General features: G+C 42.5%; 2 protein-coding genes across 2 annotated transcripts in view; both read right to left on the bottom strand.

The window, feature by feature from the left end:
* The window catches only part of GPM6B (glycoprotein M6B), a 133,677-nt gene extending 126,888 nt beyond the window's left edge, over positions 1-6,789 (bottom strand). The window contains exon 1 of the mRNA XM_048492685.1: positions 6,620-6,789. Within this exon, the coding sequence (XP_048348642.1) occupies positions 6,620-6,623 (4 nt within the window). The 5' untranslated portion in view covers positions 6,624-6,789. The remainder of the gene's footprint in view (positions 1-6,619) is intronic.
* A 6,026-nt stretch (positions 6,790-12,815) lies between these two features.
* Positions 12,816-24,789, bottom strand: LOC125431332. Its single transcript, XM_048494096.1, has 3 exons — positions 24,712-24,789; positions 21,507-22,514; positions 12,816-12,839 (listed from the first exon to the last, which is right to left on the bottom strand). Exons 1-3 carry the CDS (start codon positions 24,787-24,789, stop codon positions 12,816-12,818), a joined length of 1,110 nt encoding a protein of 369 aa, XP_048350053.1.
* Positions 24,790-25,739: the final 950 nt, after the last annotated feature.

Genomic DNA, 25,739 nt, shown 5'->3' with positions numbered 1-25,739 from the left:
TCATCTGGTCATCCCAACATAAAGTTTAATGAGTTTTTATATTCTGAACCATTAATGTCTTGGCTCTGAGCCAACATACTGTAATTGGACAGTTTCCATTAATGTAATTTGCTTGTCAAACTTCCTTTGGTTAAGAAACCAAATCAATATCACTAATAAATATTGCTAAGGAAATTTAACTTGCATAACTTTCCTGGTCTTCCTTAATACGAAACCCAATTCCTTTTACACAAACAGGATGCATGAGTTAGCCAGGCAGCTTGTAATACCAAAAACAGGACAAGTTCTGCAACTTAGTTTTTGAGTACGGTTCTTCCCGAGAGCCAGTATGATATAGTGGTTAAGGTGTTGAACTGAGACCTGGGAAACAAAGGTTCAAATCCCCGCTTACACTATGGAAGTTTGTTGAGTGACCTTGGGTCAATCACACAATCTCAGCCTTCATCAGAGGTGTAGCTCCAAGGGGACAGGGCGTGTGCAACGCACCGGGCGCATGCCCCTGTGGGGTCATGGTGGGGGTGTTCCAGGGGAATGGCGGGGGCATTCCAGGGCGGGATAGAGGCAGAGAACGCACTGGTACACTGGGCGCTTTTCCCCCTTGCTATGTCTCTGGCCTTGACCCTGGCTTGTATTTGTGTGGGAGACCTCCAAGCAATACCAGGGTAGTGGTGCATCAGCAGGCAATGACAAATCACCTTCAAATATCCCTTGCCTTGAAAACCCCATAGAGTCAAGTCAGCTGTGACTTTACAGCAAAAAAAAAAGTCCTATCTACATGACCTGGTCAAAATGGTAATTTCCATCTGTTTGGAACACAGGAAAATTATTAGTAAATATTTTATAAGTCAGTAAGGTACTCTATCTTTAACAGCAGTAACAGTTGTCAACAGGGATTTCTACCTTGTAGCTGGACAGCAGTCTAACTGCAAACCCTCACCCCATGCTTTCTATTCTAACAGGACTCCATAGTAAGTAAGAAGACTACTGCAGAATTGCTTGCAAATACTGTTTATCCAACCTAGATTTGTTTAAGCAAGAAAAACACTCTCTGATTCAGGAGTTAGCACTAGACAATGACAGCTTCCTACTTCTCCACACATAGTAAAAATAGTCCACAAGAATATGAACTAGGAAGAAATACCAAATGCCATGTTGAAAGTTTTTGTTTTATAAATGCTTCAGAAGCAAGACGTCCAGCTTACTATTCAGCCATACCAAGATGTACAGGTCTGTGAGGCTGTTCTATTCAATAACAAAGCCTTTACGGAAGAGACTCATAAGAAAGCTATGTCCAAATACCAAGAGTGAAGATTAACTAAATTAAATCTAATGCACAGGAATTGCAAATATTTAAGCAGTTTTCAAAGGGAGAAACTGGCTTTTTGTTTATGACTTGACTACCCACTTTTATGAACTTGTGTATAAAGGACTGCAACCCTGCAAAAGTGCACCACTTATATGGAGATACTTCTGGATGCTCATCATGTCCCCAGTGAATTGGTTGATTGTGTCTTCAGGTGCATGCACACTCTTCCCTATAGCTGCTGTTTCTATATAATTAGTTGCCCATAGCTAGTACTGGATGAGTATCTAAAGAGGGATAATTCACACCTGAAGGAGTACATAGGTCGGGTCAGGGATCCCATCATGTCTTAACAGTCCAGTGAGTAGTAAATTCTCACTTACCATGTGCATCATGCCTGATTCAGATCAGAAACATGGAGTAAATGGAGAAGCAGCTTTAGCCTCTACAGCCTCCCCACCCCACCTCCCATCCCTGAAACATCTCCAGCAGGCACTATTTAGACCGCTGAGGAAATCCAGTTGTACTCTAGAGACTGTGCCATCTGCTCATTTCCATTAGGAAACCAGAATGGGCAGAAGGAAACTGCAGCTCCTCCTCTACGTTCACCATAGCACCAATCTGAACCAAGCACCATGCCGGTAGGAACTGATGGCAATCTGCACCTCACATCTGACTTTCATGCAGGCTACAAATTCCAGAACCAATCAGTGTTCATCATTTGGCCAAACTAAATGTGACAGAGTCCACACGTCTGACCCATGGATCCTACCATCATTTAAAGCTATTCTGAAATGCCACAAGAGATCAGGCTCACAGTGTGACACTCTGAGATCCTCCCATTGCCGCTCCCACATGAGTGCCCAAACAGTGATGCCAATAAAGGCTATAGAATGGAATGGAGGGCCCAAACAATAAGGTATGAAATCGGGCCCTTATCACATTTTTAAGCTGCTTTAAAATGGAAGTGGCAAGCACAAAGTTGAAGCCACGAACACAGTCCTGTCATGTTTGACCATTTGCCTGGTAAATTAAACCCATATGCAAAAAATTTACTGAATAATCAGCAAACACTTGCTAGAGAAACTGTTGCATGACTTCTCTTGATTATATTTATCACTTTTTAAAAGTGTAACCTTAAAAAGGATACAGAAATCACAACCATCATTTCTACAAGAATTTTCAAATCATAAGCATATTTCAACAGTATTGGTGGAAGAAATAAGCTCCAAAAGTCACCTATTGACGTGGAAGGCTAAGCTCTCTAGAAATCCTGTTCCACCTATCCATAAACAATTTCTGGGCAAATGAATCCAAATGGCTAACAAAACCAGATACCATCCCCATTTCATGTGTACTTATTTTCAGAATTAACTCCAAATGATATCAAGCAAATATATACTGAACACATGAAACATCTAAACTTCAGTATCAAAACTAACTGGAAGAATAGCTGAGAAATGTTCCACAACTACCTCTGCCTTCTCTCTTTTCCTCATGCAGGTACTCTTTATGGATCCCTCTTCTGTCTACATTTAATCAATACTCTTCCTTACCGCCCTACTATATTGATTTAGTTTAGTCAAACTTTAAAAGTGTCTTAATCTTTAACAGTATTAATGCATCTTAATAGAACAAATGGCTTCCTGAAATCCATAACCATTAATCAGTTTCAAACCCTGCACAGATGCAATTAAGCAGCCATCATAGGCCTTCAATAAAAAGTATCCTATTCTTAATAGTATGCTCACCAATATTTCCATCTTACACACACACACACACACACAAACACAAGCTCCAACAAACTGGCAGTGTAACCCTGAACAGTCCAAGTCAGAGATGACTGAACACATACTGGATTGGCTTCTATCCTGTTCACCAGTCAGGAACAGGAACCTGATTTCTTAACAGCAGGTTCAACTGCTGATCTGTTTGCAGGTGATCAGCATGTTGCTTCTCTGCATTCCTTCCCACCCTTGCAGTGCAACATAACTGTCTTTTTGTGCATGCACATTCTCACACAGAGTTCTACCACACACACACCCCACCCCACCCCCATCCTTCCTGCATAACTGGTCTGCTCAGGAGGCAATTGTTTGAAAAGACAATCAGAGCACTCAAACCGTATAGATTAGTCACAAATAAATTCTGTATTTCAATTAAATTCTACACTTTGGTGCTCATCTAAGTAGCCCTTATTGATGCAATGGCAGCTGATCAAGTTTAATTTGCAGCATCTTTGAGCATGTGCAGGTTTGCAAAAGCCTGGTGCAAACTGGTTCAGCAGCCACTGACAACTGCTCAGCATGGACCAAACAAACTGAGAGATCAACATGGTAGGTTAAACTGCCAAGTCTCTTTGCTGGGAAATTAGCAGACTCAGTTGGAGAAACTCAATTAAAAAATTAGGCTGTATTAACTTTGCATAGAACTGCTCTATTGATCTACTATGGCACTGTCATTTAGTGATAGATGAACAACCTTCGACATCCATTGAACTAAATGTGTTTAGAAGGTTTGCAGTGCACATTTCCAAGGTTTGTTTGCTTTTTAATAATTTCTTTCCCACAGATGCAAAGTGCTAAACACTACCCAAAGACTGTTGACAACTTGCTTTGGTGAGTGATCGCAAAACTATATGAAACTATTAAGAGTGCTTGTTTTAACAGGAGAAATACAGGTACACAGATCAGGAAATCCATACTTAAAAATATCTTTAGCATATGGACAAATCCAGCCATAATGCTTATCCACGCCCCTTTGGATAGGTTGGGTGGGTTTTTTAAAAATGGGTATAAATGAGACTACTACTTGTACACAGAATTGGATAGAAGCCAGCAAGTACACCTCAACTCAATGAACATTATGTGATTTTTTTTAATCATACACTTCACTCGTGCTTGCCAAGTTGAAAGAAACGTTTTCTTATAAACATATCACCACAATTCAGGATAAACACAATAAATTGTGCAGACTTTGAAAGCAGTTGATTTTATGTTGCACATTCATAAGAACTGACCTCATCCCTCTTTTGGCTTTGGCCAAGTAGGATGTATACAATTTAAAAATAAAGTCAAGAGTCCAATTCAGATGTGAACCCCAATACAGGTATAGGGACCTGTAAAAAAAAGCATTCTGGTACCTATAAACCTCCTAGGTAAACACAGTGTGAAAATGTACAGAGCAAACCTAATCATATCTATTCAGAAACAAGTTCCACGAAGTTCAGTGGCCCTCCCTAGTAAGTATATGTAGGATTGCTGCTTTACAGTTTACTTTTATGCATGTTTATTTGAATGTAATCCTCAATTAATTCTGTGGTGCTTACTCCCAAGTAAGTATGCATAAGACTGCAGACTTAGTCTTCAGTTTAATATATATAATATGAAAAGCAGAATGTCTAAGTATTTTCCCAATAACTGTATAAAACTGCTCTTCCTGTTTAAATTTCTGCTCAATCCAGGAGCTAAAAGAATTAATTCTACCTCTGTAAAACTAAAAGGCTTACTGGAAATGAACTATGCAATCACCTGTATGTTGGCACCCTATGATCTTGCATGTATTGAAAGTCTGCAATATAAAGTACTATACACTTTAGAGAGAATAAGGTTGTTACCTCACAGAATGAAAACAAGAATAAAATGTGATCACAGCAAGCAACAATTAAAGTTCACAATAATTTTGTGTTTTCCCCCCATCAAGTTTATGGGCTATGATGCTATGCCTGTTTTTAACTTACTGCTCCTAAGAGTACACTTCAGAAATCCAACTGAAGTGACTGTAATCAGTTACTTCTACAGTTTCATCTTTTTCAATACATATATTAAAAGTGCAACGAAGCGCTTGCTTTGTTCGGACACTGAATTCCATTTTTAAAAGAAAAATCATACAGGCATTAAAATCCATTTCCTAAATGAATTCTAGCTAGGATACCTATGCAATCTGTCTTACAGTCTATTGTGATAAAACTGCATGACCTATTTAAGCTAGCAAAGGAAGTTCCTTGACACTGCTGCCACTCGTATGTCAGAGCCAAATGTCGAAGTTGAACTTGTATTCTTATATTTATGAAGAGGGGTCAGGGTCTGAATCATTCTCTTCCCAGGATGATTATAACCTCAGTGTAGAACTGCTATACATAGATGAACAAAAATTAGTCACCACACCTGGATATTTATTTGATATCATTTATAGTGAAGCAAAGTCTCTGGCTGTGTCTCAGACATTTTTGCTGACTATTCAAGTATGAAATGTGTGGGTGTGTCAGAAAGAACTTACACTGTATCTGATCCACACAACATCCAGCAAAGTATTGGTAATGTACATGGAATAAATCGAAGCCATCCACAGCTGCAATGAATTAGGAAAGTCTTTGCCATTTTCTCTTAGCTATAAAAGCTAAGCTCTGGCACAAAGTTATTGAAATATTCCAGGAGCATTAATGGTAGTTAAATGTTGTTTCAAAATGTGAGACGGAGGGAGGAGAGAATGTCATCTGCCCAAAGATTCAACGGCAGTCTGTCTTGCAAGGACACCCAGCAGGTCCATGACTTTCAGAGTAGGTCAACTGCCTGTGTGTTTAATGAAGCTGTTTCTAAGTCAAACAAGCCTTAACGGATGACTTATGTCCAGGTATGAATTCTTAATTCTGTACGGTGGACAAAATTATCCTGAAAAGTTAACATTGTGCCCGAAGTTTTTGTTCTTTTTCTTTTCTTTCTTTAGGTTCCAATTCGCTACCCATCCAACTTGCCCTTCAAGAAATGTGGGGCTGGATGCTAAGATTTGCTTTAAAGGAAAAGAAAATGAGATGCACAGAGGGGCCCGTCTGGAACCCACACAGGCAACAGCTGCGGAGGGGCAGTGTCACAACTCCAGATTCAAGAAGCGACGAAGCATCTCCTGCAGGCACAAGGACCAGAAGCTTGCAAATCCCGCAGCGGGGAAGTCTCCCGGGGCAGACAGACCGGGCTGGGCGGGTCGTCGGAAGAATGAAGCCAAAAGAGGTTCCCGCATCCTTGACTCCAATAGCCCCCAACCCTTCGCATCCCCGGGGGCCAGAACTCCCCGCCTCCCAACAGTCACCTAACTTCTTTTCCGCCCACAAAGCGGCCAACAGCGCAGCCCCTCCGAGCCTTGGCAGAGCGCCTCCCCCTCCTCCCGGCTCAGCCCCAAACGCCAGCCTGCAGTGGCCCCTCCGGGCTTCCGAAGTGACCCAGAGGGCAACTTCGGAACGGGCTCTCGTGGGCTTGCAGAGCAGAGGACTGAAAGCCCCGAGCAGCCAGGGCGACGATGCCCACCCTCTGCGGCACTCACCCATGGCCTCGGCGGGGCGTGCAGGTGGCTTCAGGCAGCTCCTTCCTCTCGCCCTTCAAGCTTGGCTTTCCCGGGTCTGAGCAGCGAGCCCGCAAACTCCCGGCGTTCTCCTCGTCCCGCGCCGAGCCCTGCCTTGGCCGCCTCCCACCCCTGCTGGGCTTGACTGTCCACAGCGGGCGGGGGCGGGGCGTGTGCTGAGCAGCCCCCCCCCCCACGCCCCAAGTGAGCAGAGGAGAGGCGCCCCCACCCCGGGCGTCTGAGGGGAGGGGGCTTTCTCACTCCGCGGCAGAAGGAGGCGCCTGGCTGGGGACGGGGTCTCTGCGGCGTCTTCTCTCCCTCTTAATCTTTGCTGTAACTCAAAGGAACGGATATAGGGGTTCGCTTTTGTCGTCCCCCCTCCCCCGGCCTGTGCCTTTATCTGTCCCCCATCATTTCTTCTTTAGGGGAGGAAAGCTGTGCCTGTTGAACTTCTTCCTTTCAGGAGCGGGAAATCAGACAGGACAGTGGCAGCCTGGTTTGCCTGTGCCAGTTGGTAGCATGAAATATTGGAAGTGGTGGTAAAACGGCTTGCACCACATTGGACAACAGCAGGGGATGGGTTCCAATTTGGGATGATGCTGATTTTTTAACACAACAACAAGAAAGAACACTATCAGAATGATGGTGGAGGCAAAGATTCTGCTCAGTCACTTTGTTTGCTGGGCAGGTTTTCTGTTTGCAGGGAGTTTTTAACAAAGAAATATTCAAAAAGGTGATCTTCCATCTGCAGCCTAAAGTGGCAGAAGTTACACATTTTATTGGTCTGTGCATACATTCAAATGCTAGTTCAAGACACTACTATTTCAGCACAGTATTGATTGGGGCTGATTCTTATAATATGATCTGTTGTTTGGACCTTGGATCATATTATTATTATTATGTTGTTGTTGTTGTTGTTGTTTGGTTGCTTGTTTGTCTGACTTTAAGTGCTTAACTGCTGTCTTGTGGGTCCTCATAGGATAGAAAGGAGGTGGGTATTTTTGTTGTTGTTGTTGAAAGAATGAACATGCAAATCTGTTGAGTATAATCATACTCAGTTCCCCAGCTTACATTTTCTAATAGAATTTTACAACATTGCAAACTTCAGCTGTCATCCAGATCCCTGTAAAATGACTGATACCCTTCTTGAACTTGATGTCTCGAAGATGAGCTAGTCTTTTTGTGTTGTGTTTTTTAAATCCTGTCTTTCCAAGAAGCTCTGGGGAGCATAGATGATTCTCTCCTTCTCCACTGAGCTTTACTGAGAACTCCATGAGTAGTAATAACCAGCACAAAATCACATGCTAATTCAAATGCAGTCGCAAATGCAATTGCAAAAATGAACTCCACCCAGACACACACAAATGCACCTCACTTCCTCTCCCACCTGTGAAACAGACAAAACATATACTCCACACAGTCACTTCACACTGTGCCAGCAGAGAGAAACACAACTTACCATAACATACCTTTGATTCATGACATGCCATAGATTCAGGTGAAATGTTAGGAACAAAAACTACCAGACCACGATGACACAGCCTGGAAAACCCACAACTGCTGGTTGTGAAGTGTCTCAAAAGACAATCTTGATAAGCAGATCTACAGTCTTCTGGTATCCTGTTCCCATGCTACTTACGTTTTTAAAGGTAATAACCAGAAGTTTCGATTCAGCTTGGAAGCTGACTGAAGAGGTTGCTTCAGCACCATAGAAGGGGTTTAAGGAAGCATACATTGTTCTTCCCATATTATCCTCTTTTTAACCCTATAAAGAATGTTACTCTGTGGCAGATGGCCCAAGATCATACAGTGAGCTTCATAGCTAAATGAAAGTTGTCTTCCAGATCCTAGCCAAGTTGTGGACTTTAATCTAATGAACTGGTTTTATTTCTCTACTCCTACACATGAAGCCTGCTGGGTGACCTTTGGCTAGTCACAGTTCCCTCAGAATTCTCTCAGCCCCACCTACTTCACAAGGTGCCTGTTGTGGAGAGATGAATGGAAAAAGTTTGTAAGCCACTGACAGCCTCATCCAAAGGAGGGGGGGGGGTTAATCTGACACTGGGAGCGGTGCAGGGTCACACTGGCAGATTTGCCCTGGCAGAGGGGTGAATCTCCCAGAGGCGGCTGCAGCGGCCCTCCATGGCAGTGGAATGCAGTGCTGAATGTTGCACCAGCTTCCATGCGCCTCCACCCCCACCAGCATAGTCGGTGCAATTTGGGGGCGTGGGCCTAGTCAGCTTCCACCAGACTGTTGCCCCTATTACACTGGCAACTGGGGTGGTGGATTTACGCCACCTTTTTGGTTGCATGTCCATTAAGCCAATGGGGGCTTTTTAGCAGCAGGGAAGGAGGGAGTTTTGTGTGTTTTTGGCCGCCTTGTGCTGCCAGATAGGCTCCTTGGGAATGGTGAGGTGGCACGCCATGGCTGCTTAGGGTTGAGTAAAGCAAGATATAAATCCAAACTCTTCTTCTATATCACTTTGTCTCTTTATTAATATTTGTGTGTGTGTATAAAGTACCATCAAGCTGCAGAAGACGTATGGCATCCCCAGTAAGAGGCTTTCAAATCAAGTGAGAAGCAGAGATGGTTTGCCTCTGCAGACTCTTCCTTTGAGGTTTCCCTTCCGAGTACTGACCCTGCTTAGCTGCTGAGATCTGATAAGACTGGGCTGTGTCATGCTGCCTTTCCTCCTTATCCATGCTTTACCCAATATTAATTACAAACTTCTTATTTTACAAATACAGATGGTTGCCAGCACCTTATGGTCTAAATTATAAAAAGCATTAAAGCATGAACATATTTTTTAGTAGCTACAGTCTACTTCACCAGCTGCTTGAAGTGACAAGAAAGCTTGATTTATGTATAGTGGAGAAAATCTTTCTGCAGTGATGCCAAAAGATAAAATGTGAGCAATCTTGACAAAGTTTCATTTCACTGAAGCTTCAACTCATAGGTGAATGCAGATGCAGTCTAAGTGCACCAGGCAAATAAATAGTGACTGGTATACAATATTTGTAAAACATGTTAAATAAGCACATGGAAAATAGTTGTCATGTGAGATATCCATCTGTATTTTTATTCCAGAACTATAAAACATTTATTGAATATTTTAAAAATTGTACAAATTGGCAACTTCTCTTATTAAGGACACAACTATGTTTCTGTTTTGTCCTCATTAACACTGCAGTTCTTGTTACATCCTTCTAAGTAAATTGAAGTCAGTTGGCTTAGAAGAGTGTAACTTTATCTCAGGTTGCATTACTAGTCTAATTAAGGCTTTTCTCTAATATTTGTACTTTACATGTGAAGTTTTGGATATCAGCAGCTTGGTACCATTAAAATTTTTAGATTCCAGCTGCTGGAATCACTTTTCTTAGAATGAGGGTCATATATCTGCTTTAAGTGTTTACATGATAAATCACTGGGCTGTTCTCACAACCCTCTTTGGAAACATCAGTCATATCTCATAACAGATTAAGAAAGAAATGTTGAAGAACCATCTGCCAATAATGATAGTGGAAATAATGAATTATATAAATACCTATGAAAATAGACTCAGGTTATGTTTCCTTCAATCATTGCTCAGTATGTAAATGTGAGCAGTGATTGCTTAAAATAATTATAATTGCACATTAAGCAGAATGCATAATTTCCCCCCCCCCACAATGAGCCACAGTTAATGTTATCTGAAAATTAGTGAGTACCATTTCAAAGTTAATTACAGCATGCTAACTAGATTGTCTCAAGTAAGTGGCATGCCCTTATCTTTCCAGTATGCATTACTGTCAGTCAATGTGGTAATAATGTCTTGAAAACACACAATATTATAACCAGTGTTCAGTCACCAATATTCAGCCTAACATACATCACAGGGCCGTTGTGAGGATAAAATGGAGGGGAGGAGAATGACATAAGCTGCTTTACAGTCCCACTGGGTCAAGGTATAAATAAAGTAAATAAAAACAAAACTTGCATATAAGTGTATTTAGCCTTGGGCTGAATAGAAAAAGTGAGATATAAATATTTCCAATAAATACAGAAAGACAGATAGACTGCACTTGTCATGATTTGCCCTGTTCTGACCCAATACTGCCATGTCTCCCGGGTGGGACGTGGGATCCCTTCTCCATAAGCTGCTTCCTCCCTCCTTGCGACTGCTATCTGTTCTTTGTCTCTTAGTTTAGTTTTCCAAGCAAGGCCTAATCTGCTTGTTAGACACCTGTTGGCTTTTGCACTTCAAAGCACTGGAGTTGTTTTGATTTAAGTGAAGGTCATGCTATCTCCTTCCCATTAGATTGGAGGGGTACCATTCCCCCATGGGAACTGGTAGCGAGCAGGTGGTGTTATGTGATGTGGAGGGACATGGAGTGGGATTTAATGGAAGCAGCAGTGGCGTAGGAGGTTAAGAGCTCGTGTATCTAATCTGGAGGAACCGGGTTTGATTCCCAGCTCTGCCGCCTGAGCTGTGGAGGCTTATCTGGGGAATTCAGATTAGCTTGTACACTCCTACACACGCCAGCTGGGTGACCTTGGGCTAGTCACAGCTTCTCGGAGAGTGTTTGTGGTGAGGGGGGAAGGGCAAGGAGATTGTAAGCCCCTTTGAGTCTCCTGCAGTAGAGAAAGGGGAATATAAATCCAAACTCCTCCTCCTCCTCCTCTTATTCTTCTTCTTCTCTAAATGCATTTTCCTGATGCTGTTTTCAACAGAAGAACTTGCCTGCATACGAAGTCTCATTATTGATCAGTCCAGGTGCACTGATACCACTGACCTGGATGGCCAAGGCTAGCCTGATCTCATCAGCTATCAGAACCTAAGCACTGCTGGTCCTTGTTTGTGCTTGATTGGGAGACCACCATGGAAGCCCAGGGTTGTTACTCAGAAGCAGGAAATAGCAAATCATCTCTTGCTTTGAAAACCCAACAGGGTTACAGTAAGTATGCTGGGGCCTGAGGGTGCTTTCCACCAGACTCATAGGTTAGGACAACATCTGAACATTATCTTGTTTATCTATATATATATAAAAAACTAACAGTGTATTTGTTACTGATGCTCTAATGCCGAAACGCCTAGACCGATTGCTTTGAAATTTTCACACAACGTCGCATTTGTGTGCGGCCAGGTTTACATACTGTTTCCACACCTCCGGTTGTGTACATGTCACAACTGTGCCAGTTATTGTGTACATGCCACACCTGTGACAGTTGGAACCACAATTCTGTTCTGCAACAGTGCCATCTGCTGGCCATCAAAGCAACACCCTCTGATAAAAGGGAAACAACCATGCTGCCTTTGAAAACCCCTGCCACCTGGAGTGAAAGGGACGGGGTCCGCCATCTGGACATGGTCCACCCACCCTAGCGGAGGAAGGGGAAGCTGAGGAGGGGCCCGGGGTTTGCTGGACCAAACACTCTGAAATTTGAACACAATGTAGCTCATGCCTCCCAGTGTGTTTTAAGCTACTTACCTAGCTCATGTACCACACCTGTCCCAGGTAAACCATGAAAACAGCCTATGTTCCGCCCAGTTCTCCCCCCCCCCCCATAGCAACCAAAAGTCAAGTAGAAACGGATAACATTTCATACACACATCTCTTAGGGGTGCGTTTCAGTCTAACTGTGAGAGGTATTGTGTACATGCCACACCTGTGACGGTTGGAACCATGGTTTTGTTCTGCAACAGCGCTATCTGGTGGACGTCAACAGCAACACACTTTGCCTGCAAGGGAAGGGAGTGAAAGGGATGGTGTCCGTCATCTGGACATGGGCCACCCACCCTAGCAGAGGAAGAGAAACGGGAGGGAGGGAGGGGGCGGGGTGCTATGCAAGGGAACGGGAGAGAAGGAGGGGAGTGAGGGGCTCCTTACCCCTCCCCTCCCGTGCAAGCATTGTGCAATGACACATGTTAGAACTATTCGCTTTCTCTTTTCTTTCTTTTCCACTTCACCAGACTGAGCCACAGCAACGCGTGGCCGGATACGCTAGTATTCTATATAGATTAATTATCCATACTCACTTGTTATTAGTGCCTGATCTAGTAGGGCTCTTCTTGTTCTTATATAATGTTCGTACGTTCATTGGTGCAACCCATGATCAGAGATATAGCAGGCATTCCTCCATAAGACTTGGTCCAGCTAACAACCTCCTGCTCAAGGAAATGTGTATTAAATTTTAATTTTATTTTTCATCATTCTCCAGTGCCTGTGGAAGAAGATATGGGCTGAAAACAATATAGAACATACAATAAATAAATGAATGAATTTGGTTCACACACTAGAGGTTACTGCAAGTGAAAGAAATTAGAAAGGCAAAAGGGCTGTTCTGCTTACTATTGAAAGAGTAAAGTTTTTTTCCTATATAACCACAGGAAGAACAGTCAATACTGCCAGTATGGGAGGGGGTCTCATTGGCGCCGACCTCCTCTGTCCGCAGCCTGGGGGCCCACCTGGATTCGTCTCTTTCAGTGGAGACCCAGGTGGCCCTTACAACTCGGTCTGTGTTTTTTCATCTTCGCCAGGCCCGGTGGTTGGCTCCCTTCCTCTCCCAAGCAGACTTAGCCACTGTGATCCATGCAACGGTCACCTCTAGGCTAGACTATTGTAACTCGCTCTACGCGGGCCTTCCCTTGCGTTTGATTCGGAGGTTAAAGCTGGTCCAACACGCAGTGGCTCGGTTGCTCACAGGAGGCGCCTTTCGTGACCATATCCAGCCTGTGTTGCGCTGTCTGCATTGGCTTCCAGTCGAGTTCCGAATCATCTTCAAGGTGTGGGTGTTGACCTTTAAGGCCTTACGTGGCCTGGGACCCTCATACCTTTGGGACCGCATTACCCCATAGGTCCCTGCTCAGCCTCTGCATTCAGCAGAGGCCAATTTGCTGGTGGTTCCTGGCCCCTTAATAATGCGGCTGGCCTCTATGCTGGTCAGGGCCTTTACGGCTCTGGCCCCGGCCTGGTGGAACGCTCTCCCACCAGCTGTCCGGGCCCTGCGGGACCTTGGTGAGTTCTGCAGGGCCTGTAAGACTGTGTTGTTCTACCGGGCCTTTGGAGAGACCAGCTGCTGAGTGAAGTGCCCCCTCTTGTTTGCTCCACCATATTAGGGCTCCCTTACCATCTATGGGACCTGCCGTTTCCTCCCTCTTGGGGAGGGTTTTAAAAATGGGTTTCGCTGGACGCCTCTCATTGAATTAACCGCTGTTTTTAAGGGGATTTTAAAGGGATTCAATGATCCTATTGTATAATTGTCGGAGCCTATATGATGTGTAAACTTTATTGGTATCTAGTCTTTGCTCCTTTTGTTTGCTTGTAATTATGATGGAATTTTATGTTGTACACCGCCCAGAGCCCCCTGGGGATAGGGCGGTATAGAAAACTAAATAATAAATAAATAAATAAATTTAGATAACAATAGTCTGACTCAGTGAAAGGCAACTTCAAGACTTACAGAAGTTATCTATTATATTAATTACATGCAGTTGTTGATCTCAGTTTAAAAACAAAACCTTTCCTGTAAACTATTCAGATCCTCTACGAAATATGCTCCTTTTTGTTCCATTTTGATGATTACATTTCTCCTTTACCTGCAGTATTCACATACAAAGTTGTGTTTGCCAAGAAAAATGCAGAACTGAACATACCACAGTATCCTGAGATTCCCAATACACATGTGTCTACTGCTTATGATTACTAATATATATATCATAATGTCTAGTGAAGCTCAGTAGGATCTTCATTGATTGTGGTATGGGATTTCAGTTCACTTCTTCAACTAAAGTATTCACAATTAAACCAATACAGACACATTGGTCAAGAGTGAACAATTATTTTGCAAAACCCCAGAACTACTTTTTGTCATGGCATCTAACTGTATATTCAATAAAGCCAGTGTTTTCCATAATTAACTTTCAAATTTGGAGGCTCCTGAGATGTTCTCCAAATCATATAGAAATTGGTTTTCTATGACCAGCTCTAGCACAGCTGGGAGATCATTTAAATGGCCCAACTATGTGGGTGTAGGTGAACACATCCATCTTCTCCACCGAACCTGTTGCCAATTCTGTGGGGAAGACAATCAACTTATGCCCACATAACTCTGACATTTAAACTTTCTCTAAACTGTTCTGGATGGTTCATAAAGATGAATCTTCTGTTTGGTTTGATGAACAGCAGTTAAGACTATGAAAAATGTAAGGAATTATGTTTTTTTCTCCACTGTGGTTGTGACCTCAACTCTGAAAGAAGGTTGTTAATGCGTTTGCATTTTGCCATTCAGTTCTTCCCTTCCTCCATGTTCGTATTACTTTTCTGACTTCCTTCTCTCCCTTCCTCTCCCATTTTTAATTTCTACTGCTTTGAAAATTGTCTGGAGCCAGCATTCCAACGGAAAATTTGGATTAGCAATTTTAAAAAGGGAAGAATCATGAAGAAAAATGGATATATAGCACATGTAATCAACTTGAATGCTGATTCAGCACCTCAGTGGTGAAGTTTGCTAATGGTGTATTTCTGTAGCCTTGATTGAACTGGGTCTGTAAAGCAAAAATGCATCTGCCAACCGTCTTAAACTTAACTTTCATTTATTTTGGTTCTCCTTTTATATACAAATGAAATTACCCACTCTTCTGTTTTTGCTTAGGAAACGGCATTCCTTCCACTGATTTTTTTCTTACTATTCAGCCAATACTAAATGCTGTTTTCAAGAAAATGTATAACATTGCTATTGCAGCTGTCTTCCACTCCTTTTGAAGACAGGGCAGACTAGCTTTTACGATTGGATTCACACATACTATTTCAAGCACTTTTCATCCATACCCCTATCATGGGTGTGTATGCTTAAAAACCAGAAAGACAGTTCTGCAAATGCAAGTCTCAGACTTCTGTCTTTTGAAAGCAGAAATACAGTTTTAGGTGCCCTTGTCAAATTATCTGAAAGCTATTTGGGAAAGTTACTCTCACATTTTAACAACCCTTCCGTGTGTTACATACTTGATATTGGCCTAAGCTGTGCCTGAAATGAAAAATCATTTTCTGTTGAAGGTTTTAGATTAGCAAAAAATGTGGTACTTTTAAAAAAGAACCCATGATGTGTAAAATGCTGCTTTTTGGGCAATCTTGACTATGGGCGATTCCCCACAGTCAAAAAATTGCGTAATACGATAAAAGTCCCGGTTTGGGCAAGGAGTCCCCACAGCTCCAGTGCCCAACTTGGCTCCATCCCAGCTCTGGTGTGCACTCTCCTCCTCATTCCGCATTTTAAAAAAACCGGCAGGAAGGTGCAACTTTTTGAAAAACACGGGCCAAGCTGGATCGGTGGGGAGGCAGCAGAAAAACAATCCAGTTTATTTTTTTCCTCCCTAGGAGGCAAGCACCAATCAGAATGCAGTGGGCTGGGCACAGAGTTTTTTTGTTTTGTGCTGATCATGGCTTCGTAGGCATGACCCTGCAAAGAGAAGGAGAGCTAGTGCAGTGTGTCTGTACCTACGAAGCTGCACAGCCAAAAAGTTAAAAAATAGACATCCTTTGTTTCTACGAAGCTGCACAGCTCCAATTTTTTTTAAAAATACTTTCTCAAGCAGAGGGGAGGGGCTGCGGGATTGCGTTCCCGCCCCAACCCAACAGCCAATTGGAACAATGAACTAAAGAGCCGCAGAGCAGATCACAGTCTCGTGGAAATAGTTAGTGTTTGATCCTGGGATTAACTTTGACCCCCTCAACAGATGCACACTGTGATGGAGAAGCAGAGACCAGGATGAAAAGGTGCTGTATCTTATGGAACTGGGGCAACCCGATTTATTTTCCCAGTGGGGATTCACCCAATGTTCATTTGGAAGTTCATTATTTCCAATTAGATTTATTTCCTAATTAATTTTCCATACAATTACAGCTGGAAGTTGCAGTCATATACATACATATGTGCAAATTAGATAATTTAACAGTAGAATTTGATTGTTTTGGATTGCACTGCTAGTTTTAAAAAATTATGTCCTGAAGTGTACAGAGTTAGGTACCACTTCTTTAACATTTTAAAAGGAACCAAGTTACCCTTATGTTTAAGGGAATCCCTAAAAATCAAAATGATATTTTCCAACTGGAATCATTCACAGAATACTGAGCACAAAACAATGGATTGAGCAGTTTGCAAAGGTATTTGCCTGGAGGAGTTTGAAGGACCCAAAGTGCTGAGACACAGATCCTGATCCACAGTCCCATGGTTCAAACAACAAGGGTGCGTGCGTGAATAGATTCTGATTTTACAAGTCAGCTAATGTCAAATTCATGTTGAGGATGTGATTATTCTGTTGCCCAAAAGGCATTGCAATATGGGTAACTTGAGTTAACTAAAAACATAGTGTTTTATAATTAAATCATGTGGACCACCAGATCTCTGACTATTGGGATGGTAGCATAAAATATCATACAGTGGAGAGTAAATGAAGATGGTACAGAGGGACATTTTGAATAAGATGGTCAGAAATATTTGGCACTTGAGCAGCTTTTTGAAATAAAATTTAAAAATAGTTCAGTCTCTTTTCGTGGGATTTAAAAGTCAGATTAGCAATATGTTCTTCATAACAGGGCATGTAGTTTGAAACAGAATCACATAACTGACATGTTTAAAATGGTTAAATTCAAGTGATGTATTGTACTTCCAAATGTATCAAGTGGTTCACTTACAAGTGTTTAAATCTTTATTTTTTTACTGAGTGTTTTTTCTTGGAAGTCTCTGGTTAGTTTTTTTTAATTTACAGTCTAATTCAGAACAGGGGGTGGGTGGGTAAAGTGGCCCCTGGAACCAGTGCAGGCCCACACTGGCATGCTTGCCCACCATGTTGGTGTAAGTGGTACCTATGCAAGTGGGGAGGGCAAACAGGGTGCAATTGGGCACCACACAGCTTGGTGGCACCCGACCCAGAACAGCCTGCCACCTGCAAAGCTGTACCAGCCTAAGGGTCAATGCCAGCAAAGATGGGGCAGGCTAGGAGCATTCCCAGGGGTGGAGCCGGCTCTAGTTGGCTTCCATCAGACTTTTGTCTTTTGTCTTGGGAACACTTCCAGTGTAGCCCTCAGACTTTTGCCATGATAACCTGTGGTGTAAGTCTGTTTCCCCAGGGGAATTGTCCAGGCAGTAGCGAGTTTTCTTCCCTATTGTTTGCTGTCCGTTGGAGGCAGCATGGCACCAGCTTCACCATGCCATCCCCAGCCATTGCCAAACTTCCCCCCCATCTTGATTGGGCTGTTCAGCTTCTCTTTTTTTTCACAGTGGTTCTTTAGTTGTAGGAGTTAGAAACATTCACACTTCCCTAGCTTATCCCTCTAATTGGTCTGGGATCACTTGATTCATAAGGGATATTTCCCATTAAACTCTTAGGAATCACTCCATAAACCTTAGAGGTATTTTCCCTAATTAACTGGTTATGGATACTGTCCTTATTTAAAAGTGCAAAATGTTTTCCTTTTCCTTGTGAGGAGGATTCTCCTCCAGACAGCTTACTGCTCACACAGATGTTTATAAGTTCAGTCTGTTATCTTCTCTGTCAGCCAATTCTCAGTTTTTAACTCTCAGAATTCTAACCGCCAATCTGAGAATTCTATTCGAATGTCCTGTCAATCATGAAGGTTCTAGTACAGGGACAATTCTTCAGAATACAGCTGTCTGTCACAGTATCCTTGTTGGATTAACTCACTGGGAGAAGGGTTAAAGAAAAAGCATTCAAAATTTCAGAAGCTTTTCACCAGGAAAAATGCTACATTCATATTTTTTTTAATCTGAAAAAGAAATGATGAAATTTTTATTCTATTTTTTTCCCAAACAAACAGGTCTAGTCTTATAATTTGTTACCATTATATCCAACCTTCCATCCACCATGGAACTCCAAGTAGCAGACCCTGGGTATTAACCAAGTTATTCTACAGAAGATCTGGTCCTGCTGCCATAGCTGCCTTCTGCCCACCCCTGGAGATTTTTCCCAGCGTATCTTCCCTTCTGTCACATGATGTCACTATGTTGTCCTATTGTGTTTGTTTTTGGTGTGTTACATTTCTATTTAGCTAATCGGTTCTAGAATTAAAGACAGCAAAAATTGTTGCCCCTCACTGATTGCTGGAAAAATGTAACTTCAGCTCCATTTGGTGTAATCCCTGTTTTAAAAGGATGGCATGATCTCAGCTAATTTTACAAGCCAAAGCTGAGTTGCATTGGTGATTTCATTCTGGATTGTAAAGCTGTTTTTCATCACTGCAAAATTACATGTGTGGGATGTTACAGCATCTCTGATTAAATCATGCTTGCTATAGCCATTCAGATTGTTTTGGTTAACTGAAGGTGGGTAGCCAAGGAAAGCAAGCAAGCTTTGTCCGATAGCGTCATTTTGCCCAACACTGTCCACAATCAATGCAGTATTGTATTGAAGATAATTCAACAATGGTGTCTCTGTGGAAATGGCTGAGTGTACAATGTCCTGCATACCACAAACTACTTGGTTGCTGAAAACTATGATAACAGCAGAAAATTATGGATATCATGTTCTTCTACATAATATTTAATTACTTCTAGAAAGAAAGTTGCAGTGCTTTTTTCCAAAAGGCATTTTTGTGCATGAAAACAAATGTATGACTAATGGTTTGGAAAACTTGTGTAACATCTTCCACACAGGAGAAATAAATTTATGATGAAAGGATGTGATGGCAGTAACAAGGGGCTTTCACAGTGGGATGTTAAGACATTGTTGCCATATGTTTCTGCCACTAATTATTTGCGTTTCTTTGGTCACTACCAAAGATAAATGTTGCAGCAATAATTATATATGTTAATGAGTTTGAAGACTAACTAGTAGATATAGATTCTGTTTTTCATTCAGTGAAACCCTTTAGTAAGAACCTGAAAACCCTTTCAGACTGAATTAATGAATGCATGACTATACTGCTCATAATTAAAATGCATATTTTGTTTCACTATCCTTTTTGAAATGTTTGTGACTGCATAAGTGGTGGTCATAATGTATTCTGGGAAATGCACAGTTATAGGCAGTGGATACCTATTTGCAAACAGCAAGATAAAGGGTGTGAAAGAGATTTTTGTGAGTATCCCTTCTTGAAATTGAGAATGTTAAAATACAAACCCACACTTCTAAAATATGGAATTAGTAAGTAAGCCACAAGGTACAAGGCACATTGGATAGGATTCTTCAGGGGGGAAAATGAAATTTTAATTCAAACTGAATTTTATAAAGTTGACTGAAGAATTATAATGGATTCATGCTGTTCTGCTCCCCAGGTGGTTATTTAGGTGCCTGCACCCGGCCAAAGCAGAATGTAAGACTCACTGACTCAGTTAACAGTTCAATACTTAAAGCTTTAATTGTAACAATGTTGACAGACCCTGACTCCTCCCGGGTCTAACTAAATAAAGGTTACTTTGTTGCAGAAACTTTCTGGAGTCTGGAATTTATTGTAAATACTGTGAGACTATAACATCTATAACTGTTTAACTTAAATACTGTGAATCTATAACATCTTTGACTGTTAAATACTGAGAGTCTAAAACATCTTGGACTGTCTAACTTGTTGCTGTCACCCAGCTTCCGTTGGCACCTAACTGCTGCTGTCACCCAGCTTCCGTTGGCCCCTAACTGCCAAATCAGACAGGTTGCTGGGTAATAACTGCCGTAGAACACCAGCCCTAGGGCTTCTTAAAGGGACAGAACTAAATTCGGTTCCCTCCCACTGAATACTGTACAAAACATAGCTAAACCCATACTAACTGTGGGGAAACTAAAGGGGAAATAAACAAAGGCTCTGTGGGGGCCTAAAACTTCCTCTGGAAGTTTTACCTTTATCAACTTCCATTAACTATACTTAACTATTAATACACTGCATTAATCACTATAACTATAAACTTCTATGCTAACTATAAACTTCTAACAATCTTGATTGCAGAATTCAAACTGCTTGTGGTTCACTGAAGTTCAACGTTCAGGAACTCTGAATAAAGAAGAATCTCCATCTTCATTCTTAAAATCATAGTTAAAGTCATTAAGTAGCAGAAAATGGACGTTTTCCACAAGACATTTATCCACTGCTACAAAGAGAGGAGTCTCTCCTTTCATGTTTGTCTGTTGCCACACTGTGGGGTCTGAAGCTTTCAGAGTTATTTCTAGAGTATGTCTGTTGAGTTGAGCTGCCGCATCATGTAAAGGAAGGCAGCCAACTCCGCCTTGCTCCTGGAAAGCTGAACTGTGGCTTATCAATTTCAGCAAAGTCTCTTCTTCACCTGTTGCTTTAGTTGTCTTTATTTTAACCTTACACACTTTGTGGTCCCCTCCTGGAACTACTTCTACCACAATGTCTAATGGCCAGAACCTCCGTGGAGATTCTTTTTTCTTCATCAAGACCACGTCTCCTACTTGAAGATCTGGTTGTGGGTTCTTCCCATTTGCTTCTTTTGTAACAATGGCAAATATTTTCTCTTCCATCTCTTCCAGAATGCATTAGCCAAAGACGGCACCTGTTGCCATTGTTTGTAGTGTACTCCTTTTAAATCTGAGGCTATAGTTATATCGGTCCACTCTGGAGTTTTAAAAGTTAACAAAGTTGCTGGTGTTAAAATGCTTGGATTTTCTGGGTCCGATGAAATTGGTGTTAAAGACCGACTATTGACTATAAAGACTACTTCTGCCATCAATGTAACTAAGACTTCATGTGTGAGATTGCTAACATTCAAAAGCATAGCATCCAGGAGTCTTTTTATTATCCCTATCATTCTCTCCCATGCTCCTCCCATATGGGACGCATGTGGTGGATTGAAAAGCCATTTGCAGCCTTCCTGCTTTAGAAATTCTTTTGTTTTTCTGAGAGAGGATATTTTCATTTTTACTTCCTGTTTGTGTTGACCTGTTATTTTCTCGAACTTGTCCAGAACAACATTCGATTCTGTGACATGTCTGGAACGCCTCTCGGAGTGCCAACTGTTTACTATGAGATCATCTTCTGGATCTGTGATGTTTTCTATCTCCTTTCCTGATGCACATCTCTCCTCTTGCTGCACAGAGGATGTAACAATCAACTTAGGCATCAAATCATCTATCTCAGGTTCTGATTCAGTACCATCTCTTCTCACTCGCCTTGATTTTACAGCAAGCTGATTTTTGCTTTTCTGTACATGACTTTGTTTTTCTGCCCTGCTGATGGTCACAGGAGCATCAGGTACACTGTTATCTGATGAATTACTGATGGATTCATCATGCTCTAAATACTGGGTTTTTTCATCTTCATACACTGACATAGCAGTACTATGCAAGGGTACATCAAACCTCTCATCACACCTTTCTCCTAGTTCACTCTCCGGAACTTTCAGGTGCTGTAATGCCACGACGTGATTATTTGGCAACTTGCTTCTTGGCTGGGTAAAAGCCTGCTGTGGAGTTGATGCTACTGCAGGAACAGTTGTCATCTTAGGCAATTCTGGTCCCTGTCTAGGAACTGCAGGATTGAAAGTATGTGCTGCAACTGGAGTGGTGTATGTTGACCTTGTCACGCTGTGTGAGCTTGTTGGCCAATCTTGCTTCTCTTTGGCTTGAGGTAGACTGTTCCACAGATCTGCCTGTCGGCTGGTCACCTCTGGTATCACCTCACTAGGCTGTGGTTGAAAGTAAGTTGCTTGGTATTGCACTTCTGGCCTCTGAAATATCTGCACAGGTTGCTGCTCTTTGGGCATCTGTAACACCAGCACGGGTTGCTGTACTTTAGGCATCTGGAACGTCAATGTAGCTGGTTGCTGCACGTTGGACCTCTGGAACTCTAGTTCTGCTGATTCTGCGGCTGCCAGCTGTTCTGTCTCTCTGCATTCTTCTGAATCAGCAGTCACTTCTTCAAGGTTGGATGTCTGTTGGATTAAATAGGAAGATACCTTCATCTTAGGGTCTTCTTCCTCTATTTCTTTAGCGTGGAAGGTAAATAAACTCTCTTTAAGGCCTTGCTGCAAAACTTGAGCTCTCGTTATCAGCTTTTCTGCCTTTGCTCTTTGTTTTAGTGTTGACAAGGCTGCTTCTACTTTTGCTTGTCGAGCCTCTTCCTGAGCTTTCAACTGGGCTTGATGTGCCTGATGGGCCGCTTCCTGGGCTTTTAACTGTGCCTGATGGGCGGCTTCCTGGGCTTTTAACTGTGCCTGACGGGCCGCTTCCTGGGCTTTTAACTGTGCCTGACGAGCCGCTTCCTGGGCTTTTAACTGTGCCTGACGAGCCGCTTCCTGGGCTTTTAACTGTGCCTGACGAGCCGCTTCCTGGGCTCTCAAGTGAGCTTGTTCTTCAATGATTTCTTCTTTTCGTTTTAAGAAATCTACTTGTTTTGCAGCCGCCGCTGCATCAGCTTTGGCTTCCAGGATCTTCATTTCCATAGCCACTCTTTGGGAACGACAAAAGGCACTGCTATAATTTGAGCCTGACTTAGTGCTTCTTGTTCTGTGGGATGTGTGGGAAGACGAGGTTTTAGTTGCAGATTTACTGCCACACTTGCTTGGCACTTCAGGTGTAACCTTTCTTGGAATGTGAGGTGACATTCCTCTTCCTATTCCTCTGCGTGGGGATGCAGTGTCTACAGTTGGTTTGGTGGATTGTTCTTCTTGCGCGTGCTGGATCTCTGATTGTTGACTTGATTGCAATCCCTGAAACTTGCTGGATAAACCACACATAATGTTGTTAAAGAAGTTTGCCTTTTCTCTCTGATCCTTCTCCATCTTTGTCTTGATATTCAAGGCTTCTGATGTATTCATACGCTCTAGGAGGGAAATCGTATCTCCTAGCTGACCTTTCCATAAAAGGTACCGTTGTTGTAAGGTCTCCTTACAACTTAATATTTCTTCTTCTTGTACAAGGCATTTTCCAGATTGATAACTTGCTAGGAGGTCTTGCCACACCTTAGAGCATTTGAGCTGCAATACATTCACCTGATCTTGCAAAGATGCTAACATTTTGGTAGTGGGCTTTTTATTTCTAGCATTGCTTTGTGAAATAGAGCTTGTTGGCTCTGAGTGAGTTTCTTCTCTTTCTTGCATTGCCGGTGCTCCTAGCAAAGAAGACTTCAACTTTCCTATGCCCAGCTTCTTTAGGGCTTATAGGAACCAATCTCTCTCTTCTGCCAGTGCTCCTAGCAAAGAAGACTTCAACTTTCCTATGCCCAGCTTCTTTAGGGCTTATAGGAACCAATCTCTCTCTTCTGCCAGTGCTCCTAGCAAAGAAGACTTCAACTTTCCTATGCCCAGCTTCTTTAGGGCTTATAGGAACCAATCTCTTACTGTTGCGAGGCAGACTTTCTTTGTTCCTTTACTGCAAAGGCTCCCTGCCTTGCTTCTCACCGACTGAAACTTTCAATTCGGCCTTTTGGAAACTGGAAACATTCAAGTTAGACTGTTCTGCTCCCCAGGTGGTTATTTAGGTGCCTGCACCCAGCCAAAGCAGAATGTAAGACTCACTGACTCAGTTAACAGTTCAATACTTAAAGCTTTAATTGTAACAATGTTGACAGACCCTGACTCCTCCCGGGTCTAACTAAATAAAGGTTACTTTGTTGCAGAAACTTTCTGGAGTCTGGAATTTATTGTAAATACTGTGAGACTATAACATCTATAACTGTTTAACTTAAATACTGTGAATCTATAACATCTTTGACTGTTAAATACTGAGAGTCTAAAACATCTTGGACTGTCTAACTTGTTGCTGTCACCCAGCTTCCGTTGGCACCTAACTGCTGCTGTCACCCAGCTTCCGTTGGCCCCTAACTGCCAAATCAGACAGGTTGCTGGGTAATAACTGCCGTAGAACACCAGCCCTAGGGCTTCTTAAAGGGACAGAACTAAATTCGGTTCCCTCCCACTGAATACTGTACAAAACATAGCTAAACCCATACTAACTGTGGGGAAACTAAAGGGGAAATAAACAAAGGCTCTGTGGGGGCATGACACATGCAGAGAAGCAATAGAATATATTCTCAGTGGTAAATGCCATAGCAGAGAAAACATGCTAAGATTTGTTTTTAAAGCAGATGAAAGTTCTGTCACTAGATTGAGCTGAGGTCACTGATTTTGCCTGAGTGGGCTGGAACTTCTTGATACCTGTATGTACATAGTTGGCATGAATTTCACAGCTCTGTAATACCGAATACATTGTAACAACGGAGGTCTTTATCATACAGCTGGAAGAATGAGAGATGATCCACTAAAATTTCATAATTTATTCTGTCAACTTGCATGGAGAATAGATGTCGATCTATCTGCCTTGGATTCCAGTCTATGTAACAGGGCTCTCTGAACTAGAGGAATCGGGCTGTGGTAGGGTTAATACAGAGAAAATAAAAATGGTCTATTAAATGACAAAGTTAGAGGCCAGAAAAGACTGTAAATATAATCAGTCACATTTGACATTACATTCTGGATGATATTTGTTCAAACTACACAGTAGTAACAATTTCCATAGCACAACTTATATATGACTAGCAGGGCCCGGCCACGCGTTGCTGTAGCTTATTGTGGTGAAATGGGAAATGAACAGTAGCAGCAAATCAATTGCAGAGGCCAGCAGTGCGTGCTCATGCAAACAAGCAGCCTGATACTGTTCGATGTCATTGATGTGTGTGCCCGCATTCCTTGGAAGGGGGGGAATGGAAAGGCACCCCTCCCACACAGCTACGCTGGCTGGTCATGATCCTTTACCTGGGAGTAAGTTTGGTTGGTGGCAATGGGTGTCGCTTCTGAGGAAACCCTCTGAGGGGCGCGATGCAGCCATTCAAAGTATGTCATGGTTGCTGTATTGAGCTTACTCCTGAGTAATGCGTGCTTGGTTTTCTTAACTGTAACGGCAGTATTCAGGGAATCTAGGGTGCCTGGCCCCTCCCTCCCGTCCCTTGCATGTCGCCCCTCACTCTCTTCCCTCCCTCACTTCTCTTCCCTTGCATGCCACCCTTCCCTCCCTTCCCTTTCCCTCCGCTAGGGTGGGTGGGTCATATCAAGATGCTGGGCCCCCTGCCTCCCCTCCCTTGCATGCCACTCCTCACTCTCTCCCCTCTCTCACTTCTCTTCCCTTGCATGCCTCCCCCTCCATCCCTTTCCTCTCCCTCC

This window comes from Sphaerodactylus townsendi, linkage group LG04 (genome assembly GCF_021028975.2).
Source record: "Sphaerodactylus townsendi isolate TG3544 linkage group LG04, MPM_Stown_v2.3, whole genome shotgun sequence".
NCBI classification, from domain to species: Eukaryota; Metazoa; Chordata; class Lepidosauria; order Squamata; family Sphaerodactylidae; genus Sphaerodactylus; species Sphaerodactylus townsendi.
The sequence above is the reverse complement of the archived record's forward strand: the minus strand, read 5'-3'. Positions and strand labels throughout refer to the sequence as shown.

Excerpts from the sequence above, each read along its gene's own strand:
- LOC125431332 (XM_048494096.1), bottom strand. The coding sequence starts at position 24,789 with ATGTATTCGGTATTACAGAGCTGTGAAATTCATGCCAACTATGTACAT. Across the intron at positions 22,515-24,711 it reads AGAAGTTCCAGCCCACTCAG|ACATCCAACCTTGAAGAAGT; the intron begins GCAAAATCAGTG and ends TTAATCCAACAG. Across the intron at positions 12,840-21,506 it reads CAGGTCAACACAAACAGGAA|GCACTGGAGAATGATGAAAA; the intron begins GTAAAAATGAAA and ends CTTCTTCCACAG.